The following is an 18,531-nucleotide window of genomic DNA, read 5'->3' as shown; positions in this document are numbered from 1 at the left end:
AGCACAGACTGACAGTTTGAGGGGTAGCTGGGAAAACTTGCAATGAAACGAGGGGCTCGGCGGACAGAGAGTTCAGCCTTTTTCATACCTCTTCTTCCACCTCATCCTCAGATTGCTGCAGTATAAAGTAGCACGCATGTGCGACTCCTCGACTCTGTCAGTTGCATCTCTGCGCTACTCACTGCGGAGGTCAGTGAAGCATGAGGCTGAGCAGTGTTGCGAGTTCTCCGCTGCTCAGACAGTAAAACGACATTCCAGAGAATCCCCCAGGAGTGAGAGTGTGATGCCCTACAGTACAGATCTGGGTTCAGCTGGTTAGGGACACTTTGCCTGAGCAGTATCATCTCTGCTTTAGCATTCCAGCTCACATGGAAGGGAATACATGGAAGGAGGTGTTAAGTTTGCTTACCAGAGGTTTGTGAGAAGCGCGCTCACTTGTTTTCATACTAAGCTCATATCAGAAGTTTGCTCAGAAATGGTCAAGTTCTGGGGCTCAGGCCAACAGTGGCATCAGAGATATAAAAATATGTTGGGAAGACGGGAGAAAAAATGCAAATGTGGTTCATAGCCTAAACGAAAATCCCAAGGGAAATATATCATAAAGATACATGCAGCATCTAGTGTCTACTTTCCGAGCAAGCAGTGTAGGGTTGCTCGTGGGTGCTTAGGGATAAAACAGTGAACGGCGAACATCAGGACTGAATCGATACCATGCGCTCGATAACAAGCAAACACTTGCTCACTCACACGCAGTACATTCATTTAGACTGCCGTTTCCGTTTAGTATGGATTTTGTGAGTTGGTTTTACTGATGAGTGCATGTGTTTCTCTGAAGTTGTGCACATTTCACCTTCATGCCTCTCTCTGTCTTTGTGGTCTGCTGCGAGAGCTGCTTCTCTGCCCTGCTCAGAAGACATTTCAGCATGCTCTTTTTATCTCTTCTGTTTTTAGCATTTTAATGCCATTCGCCATAAGTTACAACTCGTGAAATGATGTGAAAAGATGATGTTGGTGCTTCACTGTCTGAAGAGAGACATCAGATTTACATGCCCACTGCCAGCACACTGACCTCTTAAAATACTGCAGATTCTCTTCACTTAATGTCACAGAAGACTATATATTTTCTATCATACATCCTGATGACGACAGAACATCTCTAAGAGTCAGCGCACACCACCTTGCACGCTCAACGGCAAACGGAAGTGCACCCTCACGGCAGAGGTCAAAATCGTAGTATATTTTGAATAAAATGTAGTGCACTCCTTAAAACAAGGCATATATCTACTAGTTTCCATCTGTCATTATAGTTTTTGATGTTATCGTTTTCATATTCAAGAGAATTTCAGGTTGGTTTGTTAGTGTTGGATCAAGACTTTGCAATGAATTAAGACATTTTAGCAGGATATCAGTGATGCTAGTGACTTCTTACAATAAATCAGTTGCTGGCTGGATAATTGTACCTGCGTCTACTAACAACGTCTTCTTCTCCCTTCAAGCACTGCTGTACCAGTAAGATAAAAAAAAAACAAGTAGACAAATATCAACAGTATATACAAAACTTTTTAACTACAATAAAACTATTAATGGTTGAATCTGAATAGCTGGAATCTGTAAAAATATTATCATGTTAACCACCTCAGAGTTGATCATCTAAGCTCCTATAATAATATCAGTTCCTGCTGTAAGTTTTATGGCCCTTGGTAGCCTAGTAGTTAGAATTGCTGCCTGTGGATCGGGAGGTTGCATGTTTGAATCCCAGCTGTAGTAGCCTTGAGCAAGGTACCTATCCTAAATTGCTCCAGTAAAATTACCCTGATGGGTAAATAATTGGAAATGGCTGAACACTGTAAGTTGCTTTGGAGAAATGTGTCAAAATGTACTGAAGTTAAGTGTGTTAAAAAAAGATTCAGTCTTGTCAGTAACACTTTCTGTAACTGCACAAACAGCTTCTGACATAAATGTTAATAGAAATGAAATTTAAAAAAACAGCTACATTAGAAGCGGAACCAGAAGCCCCCAATGGTTACATTAAAATTTGCAGAAGGTGCTATTGTTGACATTTCATTCAAGTGTGGTCTGCAGTGATATGATTTGATTGTTTATTTTTAAAAAGACATATTCATTTCGTATATTCACAACGTTCTCCTTAAACGTCCTCCTTCCGGCAGCCTCCGCTACAAGACAAAGACGGACAGAGAAGCGCAAGAAAAAAAGTTGAGAAAGGATACTCACATAGTGCTGCCATTTCCTTTGGAAGGTCTGTCCCAAATCTTCCAAAGAGGCTGTTGTTGGCCAGTAGGTCAAACGGAGAGTGGCTTCGGACTGAATTAAACGCAAAGGGGTAGACAGCAGGTGGGAAACTGGTCATGTGACCCACCTGCCGCTCTCGGTTTGTTGCCATCGCTCTAAATATGTACGGGCTTGTAGGCCAGATGTTGAACCCAACAGAAAGCTGCAAGTGGAAGGAACTCTCCGTTAGTGCCTCTAAATGGGGACAGTCTGGACTCTTTCGCTCTTGCTCTGACGAGCAGTCTCTAAGTTTGGAACTGAGGCAGATGACCCAGCACTTTCCTTTCAGTCAACTGAGGACCAGGGTGTGGCTGGGGCGGAGGAGGACAGGCCCGATGGAACCTCAGCCCTAGATATTTAAAACAGGGACCTTGGGGAAGAAAGGGAAGAAGAAGAAAGAAATCCATTAAAATTAGATTAGACATGTAAGCTGATTAGATAACTTTATAAACGTATGTTTTATTCAACTCTGCTAATATAATTAAAATAAGTACTAGTAACTGATTTTCCCATGGATCATGGGACAATATGTTCTGAAAGAGTAAGTTATTCTTCTTCTTAATACCGAATGATTTACAGAATGAGACAAAAAGAAAAATAAACACAAGGAGATGATAAATTGGGCTGGTGTCAGTAACAACTAGGAATAAAACAGTGAATATAAAAAAGGACCATAGAAAGACAGGAGAAGGAGAGAAAGACCGAGAGACAGAAAGAGAGGGGGGTTCTTGTTCCAGAGGTTTTGAACGTTTTCCAGACTGTGCTGTGATTCTCGGTTATGCCATATGATTTAAATCACCAGAACAGCACTATAAAGAACTCCTCTGTTCCCGTTGCCAGTCTGACGTGGCGGCCAGCCCCTTTCCCGCCTGCCTTGGGACCTGAGGCATAGACACGGGTTCAATCGCTGCAGAGAGACAGCCCCCGGGTCACTCATTTAACTGACTCCATCCTCTTGCCCTTTTCAGGTCATGTAATGTATGTCTAAATTATCCGGGAAAACAAAAGCAACTAAGCGAAACCTCTCGAACTTTTTTGGTCTGACGTTAAGAAGAAGTCTGACGGTAAGGTTTTGTTTCTAACGGCTGCAGTTCCCAAAAATAATTTCTTCTGTTTTCCCAATAGCCTATCAATAATTTATATTGCATCACTGGTATATTTCCTATGAGTGACTTCATAAAGTCTTGGCCCGATGTGCTAAAATAGGCAATCTGGAAACGGTCCTTGGTTGTTTCAGAGTACGAGAAGCTGAGACCAAATGCCGTTTCTAAGTGCGGTAAATAGAATTTTCAACACTTTGACTAACCTTGGCGTTCTAAATCACGGGGGGGGGGGGGGGGGGGGCGGGGGCAGATCCCATGCCGACGGTACAGTTGACATCCAGAAGAAAAGATTTCGAGCTGCAAGTCTGAGCACAGCTAAGCAAGAAGGTGCAGTGAGTGAGTGCTGGCACTGGGGGGCACTCAGTGGGCATGAGCACACACTTGAGCACACACTCGCACACACTCGCGCGCACACGCACGCTACCCCCTTCTGTCATTCCTCTCCTCATTCTCGCTCATTCTCTTTCCACAGAGGCAGTTAATTACACCCTGCTGCTGCGGGCCGCTTCGAGCCACCACTAATTTGGAGTTCCATTACAGTAAACTGTTCCACATGTGCGTGCTGGGGTGGCCACGTTTCAGGAAGGAGAGGCAGGCACCAGCAGGCACCCACCCTCTCCTTTCTCCGCCATCACGACTATTGCCATAGTTCTCGCGGTGCCAGCCGCGCCGCCTTCCTCGCTCTCGCACTCTCCGCAGCTCCTTCCGTTTCCCGTTCTCTCATCTCGCTCGCATGCGGCCTGACGTTTCCCTACCTCTCACCTACCCTACCGTTCGCGCCACAGATATGTTTTTCATTATTTCTTTTTTTGCATTGTTTTTTTCCCATTGTGCTCTTCGCTCAATGTATTCCTTTGTCTATTTCCCAGATTGGGTTTTTTTTTCTTACCGCTCCAGTCCAGATGTCTTAGGACATCTTTAGGATCCCATCCCCACGGCTCCGTGCATCCCGCCCCACCGTCTGTGGCACCACGCCTCCTCTGCCGGGGCGCTTCCTGTCTCTGAGCGGGCTGAGCAGCAACGCCGGCCTTCCAACTTTAAAAGGTCACTCCTCTTTGATCTCCCACCACGGTCACTCAGCTTTTCCCCCCGGCCATTTGAACCACGGCGCAAGAAACAAGCAGCGCGGTTCTGTGCTCCCGGCCGCAAACTAGACCAGAGTCGAAGAACCCCTGCCTGGTTTCCAAAACATGGCTTTGTTTGCCAGCATAGAAGGTGCGATGCTGCTGTCACAGAGTTAAAGTAAAGGGCTGTAGTTCAATTGATCCCGATTTGAAAAACAGAGCTCTGCAGCGTTCAGCTTAGGCAGTCGTCACGGACGTGGCCATTTGTTAGGCAAATGCGAAATGTAGTTCGCGGTTCACTTTCTCTGCCGCTGTTCCCTCCTTATCTTGAAGCAAATCGACTCGCTGCAGCCTGACGAATGAGGTTAGCGTTACTGGACCCACTGGACGTCAGGACAGTTAACACTGGGCACAGCCCCCAGGCAGACGGCCGGCCACGGGCCGCATTCGCCGTAACATCAGGGACAGATAACTGGTGAAGTGAGGAAGTAAAGAACACGGGAATACTCTTTCATTAAGGACACAGAGAGGGACATTTTACCAACTATTTGACTGGCCTCCACGTGGCTCAACACTTTCTGAATCTCAACAGATTAAAATTACTTTCACGATTCACTTAAAGGTCCCACAAAAGAGAAATGTGACGTATTGCGATATCATTACGGTAATGTCCAGATCCCATCATTAAACGGGCGCATCGAACACGCGGTTGCACATGTATAACTGCAAACGTTCACACTTACGGGGCTAATGAGGCAGCACTTCGTCTCAATTATCCCGCGGCTACTGACTCGCATAAAGGCTCAAACGATCGGATCTGCTTCGGAACAGAGCCTTTTCTGTTTACATCCTGCCTCGATGCTGCACCGCGCTGCTGCTTCCCTGCTAAAATACCGAAAGGTCGTGAAACCTTTGCTGCAAATGGTTCTTGGAAACACCAGGTGTTTGGTCTAAAAAAAAAAAAAAAAAACAGCTTGAAATAATTTTGGAAATGGGTGAATGAAGAATTGTAAACTAGTGATTTGTTTTACTTTTGTAGTTTACCGAATACAGAGGAAAACATTCTCTGGGTTGGATTTTATATTCACATTTATTCGTTTAGCTGATCCTTTTCTCCTAAGCGACTTACAATGATTTACCTATTTATAGAGCTGAGTGACTTTCAGTGAAGCAATTTAAGGTAAGTAACCTGCTGAAGAGCACTACAGCTGGGGGTGGAATTCAAACCTGGAACCTTTGGATCCAAAGGTAGCAGCTCTTACCACTATGCTTTTATATTTCATGACATTCTCATCAGGCACACACACATTGTCTGAAACCTCTTGTCCCAAGCAGGGTTGCGGCCAACCGAAGCCTAACCCGGCAACACAGGGCATAAGGCTGGAGGGGGAGGGTACGCATCCCGGACGGGATGCCGGTCCATGGCAGGGCACCCCAAGCGGGACTCGAACTCCAGACCCACCGGAGAGCAGGACCCGGTCATACCCACCATGCTGCACCGTGCCGCAACACGCCACGCCACTGCACCCCCTCTCTTATCAGGCAACAGTTTTTAAAGATAGCGCCTCCACTTTGGCTGATACTTTAGCAGTAATTTATTATTTGTAATAATCTGAATAATGAAATCTGGGTAATACGTGTATACAGGGAGGATTTTCCTGCTAATGAACATAAAAGCATTGATTGGTGGCTGTCACGGGTGTTTCCGCGTGTGCGGTTTCCACGGCCGTACATCTTTCGAAAGACGCTTTTTGCTGGCCGTCCTTCCGAGGAACGCAGCAGCAATAACAAGTGTACGTTTCAGGTGACTGAACTCCTCGGAAATGAAACATTTGCCGTCGATGAGCGGCACGCTGGAACGGTGTTATTCGAAGGGTGTGTGCTTGCAGAGCTGAGGAGGGCAGAACGCAGAGAAAGAAAAAAGGCTTTGTTTCCTGCGGTAAAATAAGAAAGTAATGAGTGGCGCAGCGCAGGGTGCTGCTTTCCTGTTAACGAAGCCGGGAGTCGAGCCCACTTCGGCCAACCTGCCCCCTCGGGGTCGTGCACCTAGAGCCACCGACAAAAGCCGCTATGTGCTCGGGCGTCAATGCGCTCTTTATAGCTGGCTGCTTGGGCCCGCTGCCGCACCGCTCCCGCGCTCCTGTTCGGCAGGGATGCGGTCCAGAGGGCGGGGGGGGGGGCGTCGTGGGCACGGTGATCTCATCCCTCTTCGGCCTGACTCAACCCGCCGTCGGGTGAGCTCCCCACTCAAGCGGCGAAGAGGCCCACTTCGGAGGGATTAAAAGCAACTGGAATCAAGTGAAACTATCGGGACTTTCCACGTCTTTCCAGGGAAGCATTTTAAAGACCTTTTCAGCGAAACAGAAAACACACTTCAGCTACTACTGTGCTTACAAAACCAAACACAGCATTTACACTTAGAAGCCTTTCAGAGAGTGTCAGTCCAGGCCAACCATCTGGGCTCTTAATAAGAACATATTCCATTTCCAGACAAACGTTAGGGGGTCTGAACATACTGACCTTTACTCCTATTTTTCCCCTTATTTTTGTACCGGTACAGAGTACTCAAGAGAGCGGCCACGCGATTTCATTTAGTTGTACATCTAAACTGTTAAGGAACAGGAGGTGGAAAATAGACACAATCTCTGCAGATTCAACTGAATTTTAAAAAGTTACACACACACACACACACACACACACACACACACACACACACACACACATTTTCAGAACCGCTCGTCCCTTACGGGGTCACGGGGAACCGGAGCCTACCCGGCAACACAGGGCGTAAGGCCGGAGGGGGAAGGGGACACACCCAGGACAGGACGCCAGTCCGCCGCAAGGCACCCCAAGCGGGACTTGAACCCCAGACCCACCGAAGAGCAGGACTGCGGTCCAACCCACTGCGCCACCGCACCCCCACTAAAAAGTTACACCGGAGGCAAAATTACTAGAGCTGTTCAGGCAGGGGTTGGAAGCAACAGGGAGCAAAACCCTTTAAGAATGTTTTACAGGGTCACATTTGGAAATGAACCGCAGGTAAACTGAGGAATATTTGATGTCAGTAACAATGCGACGGAAGCGCTGCAGTTCCAGATGACAAACATGACAAATACGGCGGGGAATCTCCGACAACAGTCCGCGGCAAAACGAAGCGCATGGAGTCAATCTGTGGCTAATCAGTTTGTCTCTCCCGGTCTCTGTTCCGGCACTTTCTGAAATTATAACTTCTCTTTGCAGCCCGGGGGAAAAAAAGACAGCAGCGGTAGTAGATACTGAACATTTCATAATGGGCCAGAACCCTAACGTTTTCATAAAGCTACCATTCTTTGCTGAAGGACTCTTTTGTGCCCCAAATTAGGTCAGTTTGCATTTAATGGCCTTAAGAGATTACAACAATCGGGCCTTGGTATTGCCGTGCGGAGCGGCTCAGCCATCCGCCCGCAGCTACGCACACTGGCACACCTGCTTTCTTGTGACACATCAGCTTTCACACAAACGCACTGAAAACAATGACTTCGCAAAACGCAAAAAATCCGACAAAAGAACTGGGGACTTTGAAAAAAGTACGCCTTAAAACATTTTAAAAGTTATAGAACTGGGTACTTCGAATCTGTGGTAGGGATCCTGGGTGCTAGCCAGTTCATTATTTTAAGTTTACATCTTGCATAGCTGTTTATTAAAACTAACAGAATGTTTTAACGCTTTGAGTAAAAAAAAGTTGGGCCGCTATGCTGAGCGCTCCGGACACAGAGGCTCAGAGTCGACACCAGCGGCGCAAGGCTGGACTCAAGTCTCAGATGTTATTGACTTGTTATTTTGACAACCAGCCCTCCATTGTGCTTTCGTCCCTCTCTGCCCTTTATATGTCGCATCACAGTTTCCTTCACCTAAGTTATTTTTATTTTCTGCCCTATAGCGTTGAGGTGGCTGAAATATAAAGTACTAGATGTGACCAGCCTTGGTGAGAAGGTAGGTACTTGGAACACGTTGCACATTTTCATGGGGGAGGACTGAAGAGGACTTTACTCAGGCCTAAATGTTGATAAATAAATAACTTTCTTATTTTACTATTTAAAATAAATGTATGAGAGCAAGTTCAGTTAAACACAGCACATTAATAGTTAATGCATTTAAATGGCCTGCTGTGGGGGAACATGTTAGTCGAAACAGTAACTGGTAAAAAATGTGAAATGAAAAATAAGAAAGTAAAATGAAAAAGAAAAAAGTATATGCTGTCTTTCCCCTGCTTAATGGGGGTCATGCATTCTTGAGAAACCACTCCAAACACGAAGTAACATAACTTCAGGGTGTAATTATCATTCATTTTAATGGGAAAAGTTTTTGTTTTTCTGACCTTCACAAAGACATAGGTGGATTGGTAACTCTAAATTGCCTGTAGTGTGTGTGTGTGTGTGTGTGTTACATTGCTGTGGTGCCAACACTGCACATGAAGCCAAAAAAATCAGTCTATCCCTTTCAAAAAAGCTTCAATAAATTTGATTACACAAATATTAATAAAACATGTAATATTTTACATGTGTATAAAATACATTGCAATCACTTATACAAAATAAACCCAATACAGTATTTACATTTATCTGACACTTTTCTCCAAAGCAACTTACAGTGTTAAGGTTACAATTATTTACCCATTTCACCAGCACGATTTAGGGTAAGTACCTTATTCAAGGGAACCACAGCCAGAGGTAGGGAGTGAACCTGCAACCTTTGGATGCAAAGGCAGAAGCTCTAACCACTACACTACCAGCTGTCTGAATAAACAATTATTTCGTATACAAATAAATTTACATGTAAATACCCCTCCGGGAATAAACCCCCCCCCCCCGCATCTCTCCATGTTTCCATGGATATCCTCCGATAGTCAGAAGACACGTGTTCCGGGTTAACTGATGATTCTAACTGGCCTGTAGAAATTAAAACCTTGTAAATCAAATCTTGTCAGTGGAATGGGCATAGCGTAAATGTAAACCTCATTGTGATGTTGATGATTGTAATATTAATAATAAGAAGAAAAAGTATAGCTTTAGTACACTTTTTCATTGTGTTTGTATTAATGTATTACCTGTGTATTTTGCTGTGTCAAAAAAGGCAGAAATTCTCTATTTGGCATTTTATGCTACAGGGCCCTCACTACAATGCACTGATTAGTTTTTCTGATGATGAAAATCATTCCTCTAGGTTTAAACTGCATATAGCAAATTTTATTAAATAAAAAGTTGCTATAAGTGTAAAAAAATCTAGCACCATAACGCACCAACCCTGCCTGCATAGGGAGGGGCCGCTCATTGCCCTCAATGCCTTCTGCGAGAGTCATGACACTAGCACATGAAAAATGAATCATGCTGAAGATGTTCGCCAGGGAACAAGAGCAGAAAGAGACAGGCACTGTTGAAGCAGACAGGTAGAGGTGGCTGGAAGGATTGTGAAAAAAGCAGGCTGGTGACAGACGAGAAGGTCAGTGAGTGAGGGGTAGGCAAGATATGGTGCCAGGCCAAGCCTGTCTCTTGAAGAACATCCGTGGAGGGAAGGAAGAGTGAACAACTAGTGCATGAAAGTGTGGTTGTCTCACAAGCATGCTACTCTACCATAAAGTATATGTAGGACCATGTATCAAAACTAGTGACATTTATCAGGAACTGGTGACCAACGGCAGGCAGTCAGGTGGAGTAAATCACATCAGGAAATGTACTGTATCCGGATCTTTCTTCATCAAAGGCCTTGGTGCCCAGCAAAAGCAACAGGAAAGGGAAATTATTTATTGTAATGGAAAAATGCAAGTTACATAAAGGTTTCTTGTCCCAAGACAGTCTTTCTGAAAACAATGGTGGGAGGCAAAATAAGCATAATGGTAAAGAAAATACTGACGAATTTAAAGTGTGGTTAATATATAACGTGCCAGCTTCCATATTTATTTCGTAACATTCGCACAATCGTAACACACACACACACACACAGACATTACGTACTTCTCTATACATAAACAAGATTCCCAGACAGAATATATAGCATTGCCAAATACAAGGTACAATGTGAAAGGGATACATAAATGTTGTCTTTCAATCAGGAAACTCAGAGCTGCAAGCCAGAAGTGATGGAGAAAGAGACACTGAGACACACATAAGTCCAGTAGCTGCAAGTACCAAAATGTGTACATTTTGACACTCCCCATGTTGACTTCCTAGTACACACAAATAATTCAGTGTTGTGACCCGTCAACAACCAAGCAGTTCCAATGTGGTGCAGTGCAGCTTGTTTTTCTTTCCTTTTCTTAAAATGAAATGAAGGATTCAGCCTCTGTCATTGCATCTTCACTTTTTCTCGATTTCTGTGGTTATTTTGATGTTTGGCAAGCTCAGGCTTTTGCCCTGTAGTTCGCGTTCTGTTTGTGGACTCTCTTCTTTGCTTCTTTAGCCAAGACCATTTCTGGATGTGCTGACTAACATTCCATTAGGTATTAGGAAAATAAATCTGGAATAGATTTGTGAAGAGGCTGCGGTAGTGGCCAGGCACACTAATAACCCCCCCAGCAGCACTCGTGCCCTTAAAGTTCTAATGACCTTGTAATGCTTAACCCCCTGGGCCCAACACCATGTGCCCCCTTTCAAAGAAATGCGGTTTCGTGACTGAGGAAAAATTGTTGCCAGGTACAGAATGGAAGGGGCAGAGTGTGCCGAAGTCCAATTACACAACACGCACATCACACACTGTCTGAAACCACTTGTCCCAAGCAGGGATTGCGGAAAACCGGAGCCTAACCTGGCAACACAGGGCACGAGGCTGAAGGGTGGGAGGACACACCCAGGATGGGACACCAGTCCATCACAATGCACCCCAAGCAGGACTTGAACCTCAGACTCACCACATACCAGAACTTGGGCACATCCATTGCACTACTACACTACACTACACTACCACACCTCCCCCCCTCCATGCACGTCTAATTTATCAAATAAGTCTCTCTATCCCTAAGAGAAAACGCAGGTTCTTAATTGACTTTGTGACTCTTATGTTATTTTGAGGTGGAATTCAGAGGTCCAGTTTACTAGATGAAATATTTTTTGCTAACAAAGTACATTTATTCATTTAGCAGACACTTTGCTCCAAAGCAAGTTCCAGCAAACACTTGGTAGTAATGCCAGCCCATGCCTCTTCCCCACATGATGACTTACACTGTTCGATTAACTAGAGTACACTACTTACAGTGAATAACTCATTAATACACCGGCGAAACTCTCTCTTCTTTTTGACACAAATGAGGTAATTTAGAGTCCTCAATTGACTCGAAAGCATGTCTTTGGGAGGAAAACCGCACAAACAGAAGGAAACTCCCCAGAGAACGAGCAGCGATCGAACCCGCATCTTCTGACACCACCCGGGCACCGCGAGACAACAGCACCACTCGCTGTGCCACCATGCCACCAGGAATATACGATCTTATTATTTTCTCCATGACATTCAGACATCACTGTTGCAGTGTTCTGCCATGCCTCTTGCGTCGCCCGCTGCTGCAACAAGCGAAGGCTGTTTACGACGCATTCACAAACACATCCTATTAGAACACAAACAGCAGTGATTAAAATGTCAGTCTGAAATCTAACTTAGTGTTACAGTAAATATTTAATTTGCTCCTGAAATAACGATCGGACGATGACATTAAATAGCTTCTCATGGCAGTCCCAAATTGCAGTATCATATTTATCTCCACAGGTCATGGCTGACTAACTTTCTCACACATACATTCAAATAGATACTGACACCTACTTTACGAGCTAAAATACAAAGTGTCGCCGTCGCTCTCTCTCTCTCTTACAAGTACATTCTTGGACGTATATTTGTAGAAAATCACACTGCTGCAAAGAAAGAAATTATTTTTAGTTGCTTCATTTGTAAATATTTTTATGAGCAACATAACTAGGCTCTGGTTCACTGTGACCCTGCTCAGGTCAAGTGGTTACTGAAATTGGATGGATATAAACTTCATATTTATATTTTACAGTGATAATGTTTGACTTGTTATTTACACTGAAAATGCAATTGTAACTATGTCTTATTCGAATTTTGGTTGAGTTACAACATTAAAAATGTGATTAATCAAAGATTATTTCAATGGCAATGGGATACTGTACTTTGGATGGTCATGTAAATGAAGCACCTCTAAACTTCAGAGAGATTTCATCACCATCTCTGTTTGACAACATGCAAATACTTTTTTTTAAAAAAAAAAAAAAAAAAAAAAAATCCATGTTGCACCAGAAAAATAAATGAAAAATACAATTAGCGGTTGGGTTCGAACACGAACAGTGACGCTACTCTCGCCTCTTCTTTACCTTCACTCCTCTGTCTGTCTCGGTTCCTGTCGATTCAACTCGAGCACACAACCATTCCCATGGTTTCTCAAGTTTTCTTTTCGTACCAGCTCAATCCTCCACTTTGCCTGTCTCCTTTTCAGTCGTGCTATAACTTGTTCTCCCCTTTGCAAGCGCTCACATAAACACACAAGGCGCTTGCAGGACATTCAGGTTCAGACAAAGCTTTCCGAAAGGCACACTCACCCTGTCCAAAGTCAACCATCCAGACAGGCTCAATGTGCGCGCCAAGAGATGGCTGAGGGAACCTCTGTCCTGTTCTTCAGCTGGAGTCTCTTTCAGAGCGAGGGGAGAACATGGACTTTGGCATTCCGTCACTTGCGCTCTCTCTCTCGCACCCCCTCCCTCCCTCCCTCTCTCCCTCCCCATATCACTGCCTTTCTGTGGCTCTGTCTGCACTCGCACGCTCATACACGCACTTGGCCATCTCCCTCTCTCGCAAGAAATTGCGTACTTTGATTCAAAACCCAGTCAGCGTCGCACGACCAGCAATTCAAACACTGAACATTTTAATAAGCCATAAAATGACTGCAGAGAAGAGATATAATGCCCAGAAAGTTTAAATATTGTATCCCCTTCAGTCTTGCTCTCTCCCTCTCTTTTCTGCATCTGTCCAGTTGCAGCTATTTATAAATAAATCTTTAACTTCACTGCATTTCTCCTATGTTACTTTGAATTTGGGAAGAACTGCACTCGCACATGATAAGTCTTTTCATTTGTGAATCATCCCCTTACCTGGACAAACACATTTTCTTTCTCTCACACACACACACACACACACACACACACACATTTTCTGAACCGCTTGTCCCATATGGGGTCGCGGAGCCCACCCAGCAACACAGGGCGAAAGGCCGGACGGGGAGGGACACACCCAGGACGGGACGCCAGTCCATCGCAAGGCACCCCAAGCAGACTCGAACCCCAGACCCACTGGAGAGCAGGACCCGGTCCAACCCACCGCGCCCCCCTCCCCATACACACATACACACATACACACACATATATGTACTGTGCGTATATGTATGTACAGCCCGAGACAAACACTAGTATGCCAGCTCCCTGAGTGACATATCAGGCTGCAGCCAATATATGAATTTTCTTATTGAATTCAACCTCCTGGGAAAACTGGAATGTCGTAGGAGGTCATCGAATTACAGCAGGAGCCTTGAGGAGAAACTGTATTTTTGCATATTAAAAGTTTCAAACACGAGGATGATAATTGAATGTATTAGCAATGAATATGCATGGAAACTGGTAAGGAGGAAAATCTAATGTATTATGTTAAATGTGGTTTTCATTTGGTATTTTCCTTAATTATTGTTTTTGTTCAAAGTGTAGTTAGCGTAATGCAGAAAACATTACAACATACCTGCAGTAATGACACAGTCCATTAAACCTTTTCATTTTAAAAAAAATTCTAATTACTTCCTTTCCAGAATGTTTTATGAGTGTGTTATTGAATATAACAGTTCTGTTGAAGTGATAGTTTCACCTTGATTATATGTAATTACATTTAATGCCACTGCAACTTGTGTTTATGACAGCATTTATCAATTCCACAAAAGATATAATAGCATGTAGCAATTACATGAGACTAAAAGGGATTAAATCACTAACAAAGCACTTCATTGACTGACAGTAAAATTGACTATACAATACAATTTCTGAGAAAAACATGGCAAAATATATTTTAACTTATCTCTCCATGCGTTTATGATTTTAGGGTGGTGCAGCAGGTAGTACAGCCACCTAGAGCAACTGGGTTGTTTGGATGTAGATTAAAATCGAGCTCAGACTGCGTGAAGTTTGCATGTTCTTTTGTTTCCGCATGGGTTTCCTTCCACAGTCCAGGCGAACTGGATACTAAATTGCTTGTAATCTCTGTCTGTCTCTGTCTGTCTCTCTGTGTGTGTGTGTGTGCACGGTGGACTGGCAACCTGCCCAAGGTGTACCCCTCCTGGCTATGTGGCCAGCAGTTCCAGGATAGGCTCTGAACTGTTGTGAGCATGAGAGAGACTAGAGATTAATGATAGTGAGTGTTATTAAAACTTTACACCCTAAAAAAATCTGTATAATTCAAGTATGTCAATATTAATATCTATCAGTAAAAATAATCCCAAAAAAGTGTCAGCATCTATTTAGCAGACGCTTTTCTGCAAAGCAACTTCCAATGAACTCTATGTAGTGTTATGAGCCAGCGGAACACACTCTCTCTGTCACTCACACACTATGGGTGAACCTGAACAGCATGTCTTTGGACTATGGGAGGAAACCAGAGCACCCAGAGGAAGCCCACACAGAAACAGGGAGAACATGCAAACTCCACAAAGGCTGAGTGGGGAAGTCAAACCCCCATCCTCTCACACTACCCACCTGCTGTGAGACAGCAGCACTGCACGCTGTGCCACCATGCCAACAACAACATAGATGCTTCCACTTAAGATGATTTATCTATGTTATGTTATGCCAGTCAAAGTAGGAATCAGAGTTTTTAGAAATTAATTAAACAGGATTAAGCAAAAGGGGAGTAAGGTGGCACAATGGGTTTGGCCGGGTCCTGCTCTCTGGTGGGTCTGGGGTTCGAGTCCTGCTTGGGGTGCCTTGCGATGGACTGGTGCCCCATCCTGGGTGTGTCCCCTCCCTCCCTGGCCTTGCGTCCTTGCGGCTAAGCGGTTGTAGCCATTGTGTGTGTGTGATTAAGCAATCAGAATCGGCTCCTGTATCTTGCCAGTCTTTTTTCCTTTTCCTTGCAGCTTGGGGGCATCAGCAGCCTGTACTTAAATACTGAAAAAGTCACTAGGAATCTCCTGCTAAGAACAAAGTACAAATCAGGGTGTATTTCCACTCATTATCTGCTTATTGGCGATTGCCTCAAATGCACTCGACACCGTCACTATATACATAAGTACAGATGAAATCCATTTGGATGTACGTATATATTTAGCCGCTGATATGTTTTGTTCCCACAAAAGCCTTCTGAAGTGCCTTGCTCCACTTTTAAATTGTTTTCACTTTTTTTTGTTTTACTAATGCTTTCCGCCAAAGTGACTAACAACGTGAGATTTGTATACTAAACACCTTACAGTGATTTACCCTTTTATACAGAAGTGTATTCTTACTAGAATACACACATATAACATGCGCAACTGCTTGCCTTAAGTGGGCGTCACAGCAAGCCGAAGCCTAACCCAGCAACACAGGGCACAAGGCTGAAGGAGGAGGGGACACACCAAGGATGGGACACCAGTCCATCGCAAGGCACCCCAAGCAGGACTCAAACCCTAGACCGAGCGCAGAGTAGACCCTGGCCAAACCTGCTGTGCTACCATGCCCTCCACCTTACAAGAACAATTCAAGGTAAAAACAGTTATGGGGGAATTCAAACCTGGGAACTCCAGGTTTCAAGACAATAGCCCAACCAACCCAACCAATAGCCCGAACTCACCTTTTCCAGACTCGCTTCACTCATGATCTCTTAAGCTCATGTAAGGTGTAAATGTTCATGCATTATAACTTTAAGATCATGCCAGGATAAACCTTTACGCCGCTACTTCTGCAGCGTAACGCAAATGCTTGTATATCCCAATAAAAAAAAAAAAATAATAATAATTAGTAGGAAGGTGATCAGGAATCCTCGATATTCCGATAAAGTTTTACGCAGCTACTCGTGTGATGAATGTTGGTTCATATGGTAGAAAGAAACAAACTAACTGTGCTTAAGAATCACACGACTGCAACCATGTCTCTTTCTCCTGATGCAAAGCACGAATTGTATTTTCTATGAGATGCACGTGTAAATATTTGGTCTTAAAGGTATTTAACAGCATAGCACATAATGCACATTGAAGTTGTATACGTGTACAGTAACGTGGGAAGGGTGCGAACCTGATCTGCGTAAGGCCTGTCCTGAAGTATCGGGACACACCGATCAGGGCACAGCGAGGGGGCGAACGGCTGAACGCGACCGGGTGCGTCTCAGCCTGTTTTCACAGCTAGGGTGTGTCTGGCATATGCTAAGTTTGAAGAGTGAGCGCAGCAACAGTTATTAAACTGGCTCATCACGCACAGCCCTCGCCATCGACTGCGGCGTGCGGACGCACAGGCGAACGAACACGCGCGCACGCTCACACAGCGCCTACGGTACGTGTTTGCGTAACCCTGCAAAACAACTGTCACTTGATTATGCTCACACAGAAACACACATGTGTACAGTGGCCCGGATACACACGCGCACAGGCGCACTCCGACACACATCAGATTTAGAAACTCTTCTATACATTTATCAATCAGCCAGAGATACGTACTGTATTCATAAATGAGGGTAAAAGGAAAGTCACCCCTCCTTACCAGGTCTTTATTCCACAGTCTACGTTCCACTTGAACAGAATTATATTCCGCTTGATTTAATATGCCAATCCATTATACTTCATTTTAGCGGAAAAAATATGCAAGAGGTATGGAAACTCATGAATTGTGCAGAAAGCCCTGAGGCAACGATATAACCGCTGTGACCTTTTTGAACTATATTGTAAGAAATACTTGGGTTGAGTCACTCACTCACTTTTGTTAACTGCTTGTCCTTGTCAGGGTCACAGCAGTCTGGAGCCTATCCCAGAATCACTGAGCACTAGGACAAGAGGGCTACACCCTGGACAGGATGCCAGTTAAAAAAAAAAAAAAAAAAAAAAAGAGTAATTACACCCACACAAAGGGCAACTGAGCATCACCCATTTCCCTGAAAGATATGTCTCTGGAATGTGAGAGGAAACCAGAGCACCCAGAGGAAACCCACGCAGACATACAGTGCAAACTCCACTCAGACTGCGCTGGATTCAAACCTATGTCCAAACAGCCCAGGCACTGCGAGGCTGGAGCACTATCCAATGCGCTGCAACGCCACCCTACCTGGGATAAAATAAAACCGCATTGAACAAAAACATGTCCGCACCTTGACATGAGCAAATCCTCACTAGCATTGTGCAGAAGCAGAGGAGGAACAAATCTGGCTACTCTGAGGGTGAAGAAGCGAATCGATGACCCTGTGAACGTCTAGACTGTTTCTTCAGAGCGTATCCGGTGCTTTTCCTGCACGCGCATCGCCTTCAAATACGAGCGAATCCACGTTCGATTGTCCGCATGCACCTGCGTACATTAGCAGTTATACCTCTGCTTTAGTGTGTACTGTACCGTGCGACCGTCACAAGCGCCGACTGTAACGGTGCGTGTTCTTTGCAGTCTCTGTGTGTCAGTAGCATTGGGAAGGTCGGAGGTCAGCAGTGTTTGTGTTTCTGTGTCAGGGAAGTGTGCTGAGAAGGGCGGGGGGTAGATTTATGATCTTAATGTCTAGAAGACTGCAGGCCAGAGGATAATGAAGATGGATCCGAGTGCCATCTCTCCCTCTCCGTCTCCCCTTTTCTCTTTCCGACTCCGCGTGTCACAGGATACGCACCGACGCTGAGAACTATAAGGACAAGTCCAAGGAAGAAACGTAATTCTTTTTTTCTCAAGGCGCACAACGAAGTACTTCTTTGCCTTTTTGCCTTCAGCCACTTGTTGCTGTGTTTTTTTTTTTTTTTTTTTTTACTTTGATATCTAAATTTGCACTACAGCATGTCATTCCCATACTAAACAAGTGTTTTCTCCCATTATTTCTTATAGCTTCATTTCTGAGCTGACGTTTTT

At 44.5% G+C, this 18,531-nt stretch overlaps 1 protein-coding gene across 2 annotated transcripts in view; it reads right to left on the bottom strand.

Annotated features, from left to right (window-relative positions):
* Nucleotides 1-13,139, bottom strand: part of LOC108918467 (retinoic acid receptor gamma-A-like) — a 45,365-nt gene extending 32,226 nt beyond the window's left edge. The window contains exons 1-2 of one of the 2 annotated variants that reach the window (XM_018725739.2): nt 13,033-13,139; nt 2,233-2,659 (exon numbers count right to left, since the gene is read on the bottom strand). In XM_018725739.2, the coding sequence (XP_018581255.1) occupies nt 2,233-2,401 (169 nt within the window). In that variant the 5' untranslated portion in view covers nt 2,402-2,659; nt 13,033-13,139. Of the gene's footprint in view, nt 1-2,232; nt 2,660-12,807; nt 12,998-13,032 lie in introns of those variants that run through there. The other variant, XM_018725740.2, reaches the window with a different exon arrangement.
* Nucleotides 13,140-18,531: the final 5,392 nt, after the last annotated feature.

Source organism: Scleropages formosus, chromosome 22 (genome assembly GCF_900964775.1).
Source record: "Scleropages formosus chromosome 22, fSclFor1.1, whole genome shotgun sequence".
NCBI lineage: Eukaryota > Metazoa > Chordata > Actinopteri > Osteoglossiformes > Osteoglossidae > Scleropages > Scleropages formosus.
The sequence above is the reverse complement of the archived record's forward strand: the minus strand, read 5'-3'. Positions and strand labels throughout refer to the sequence as shown.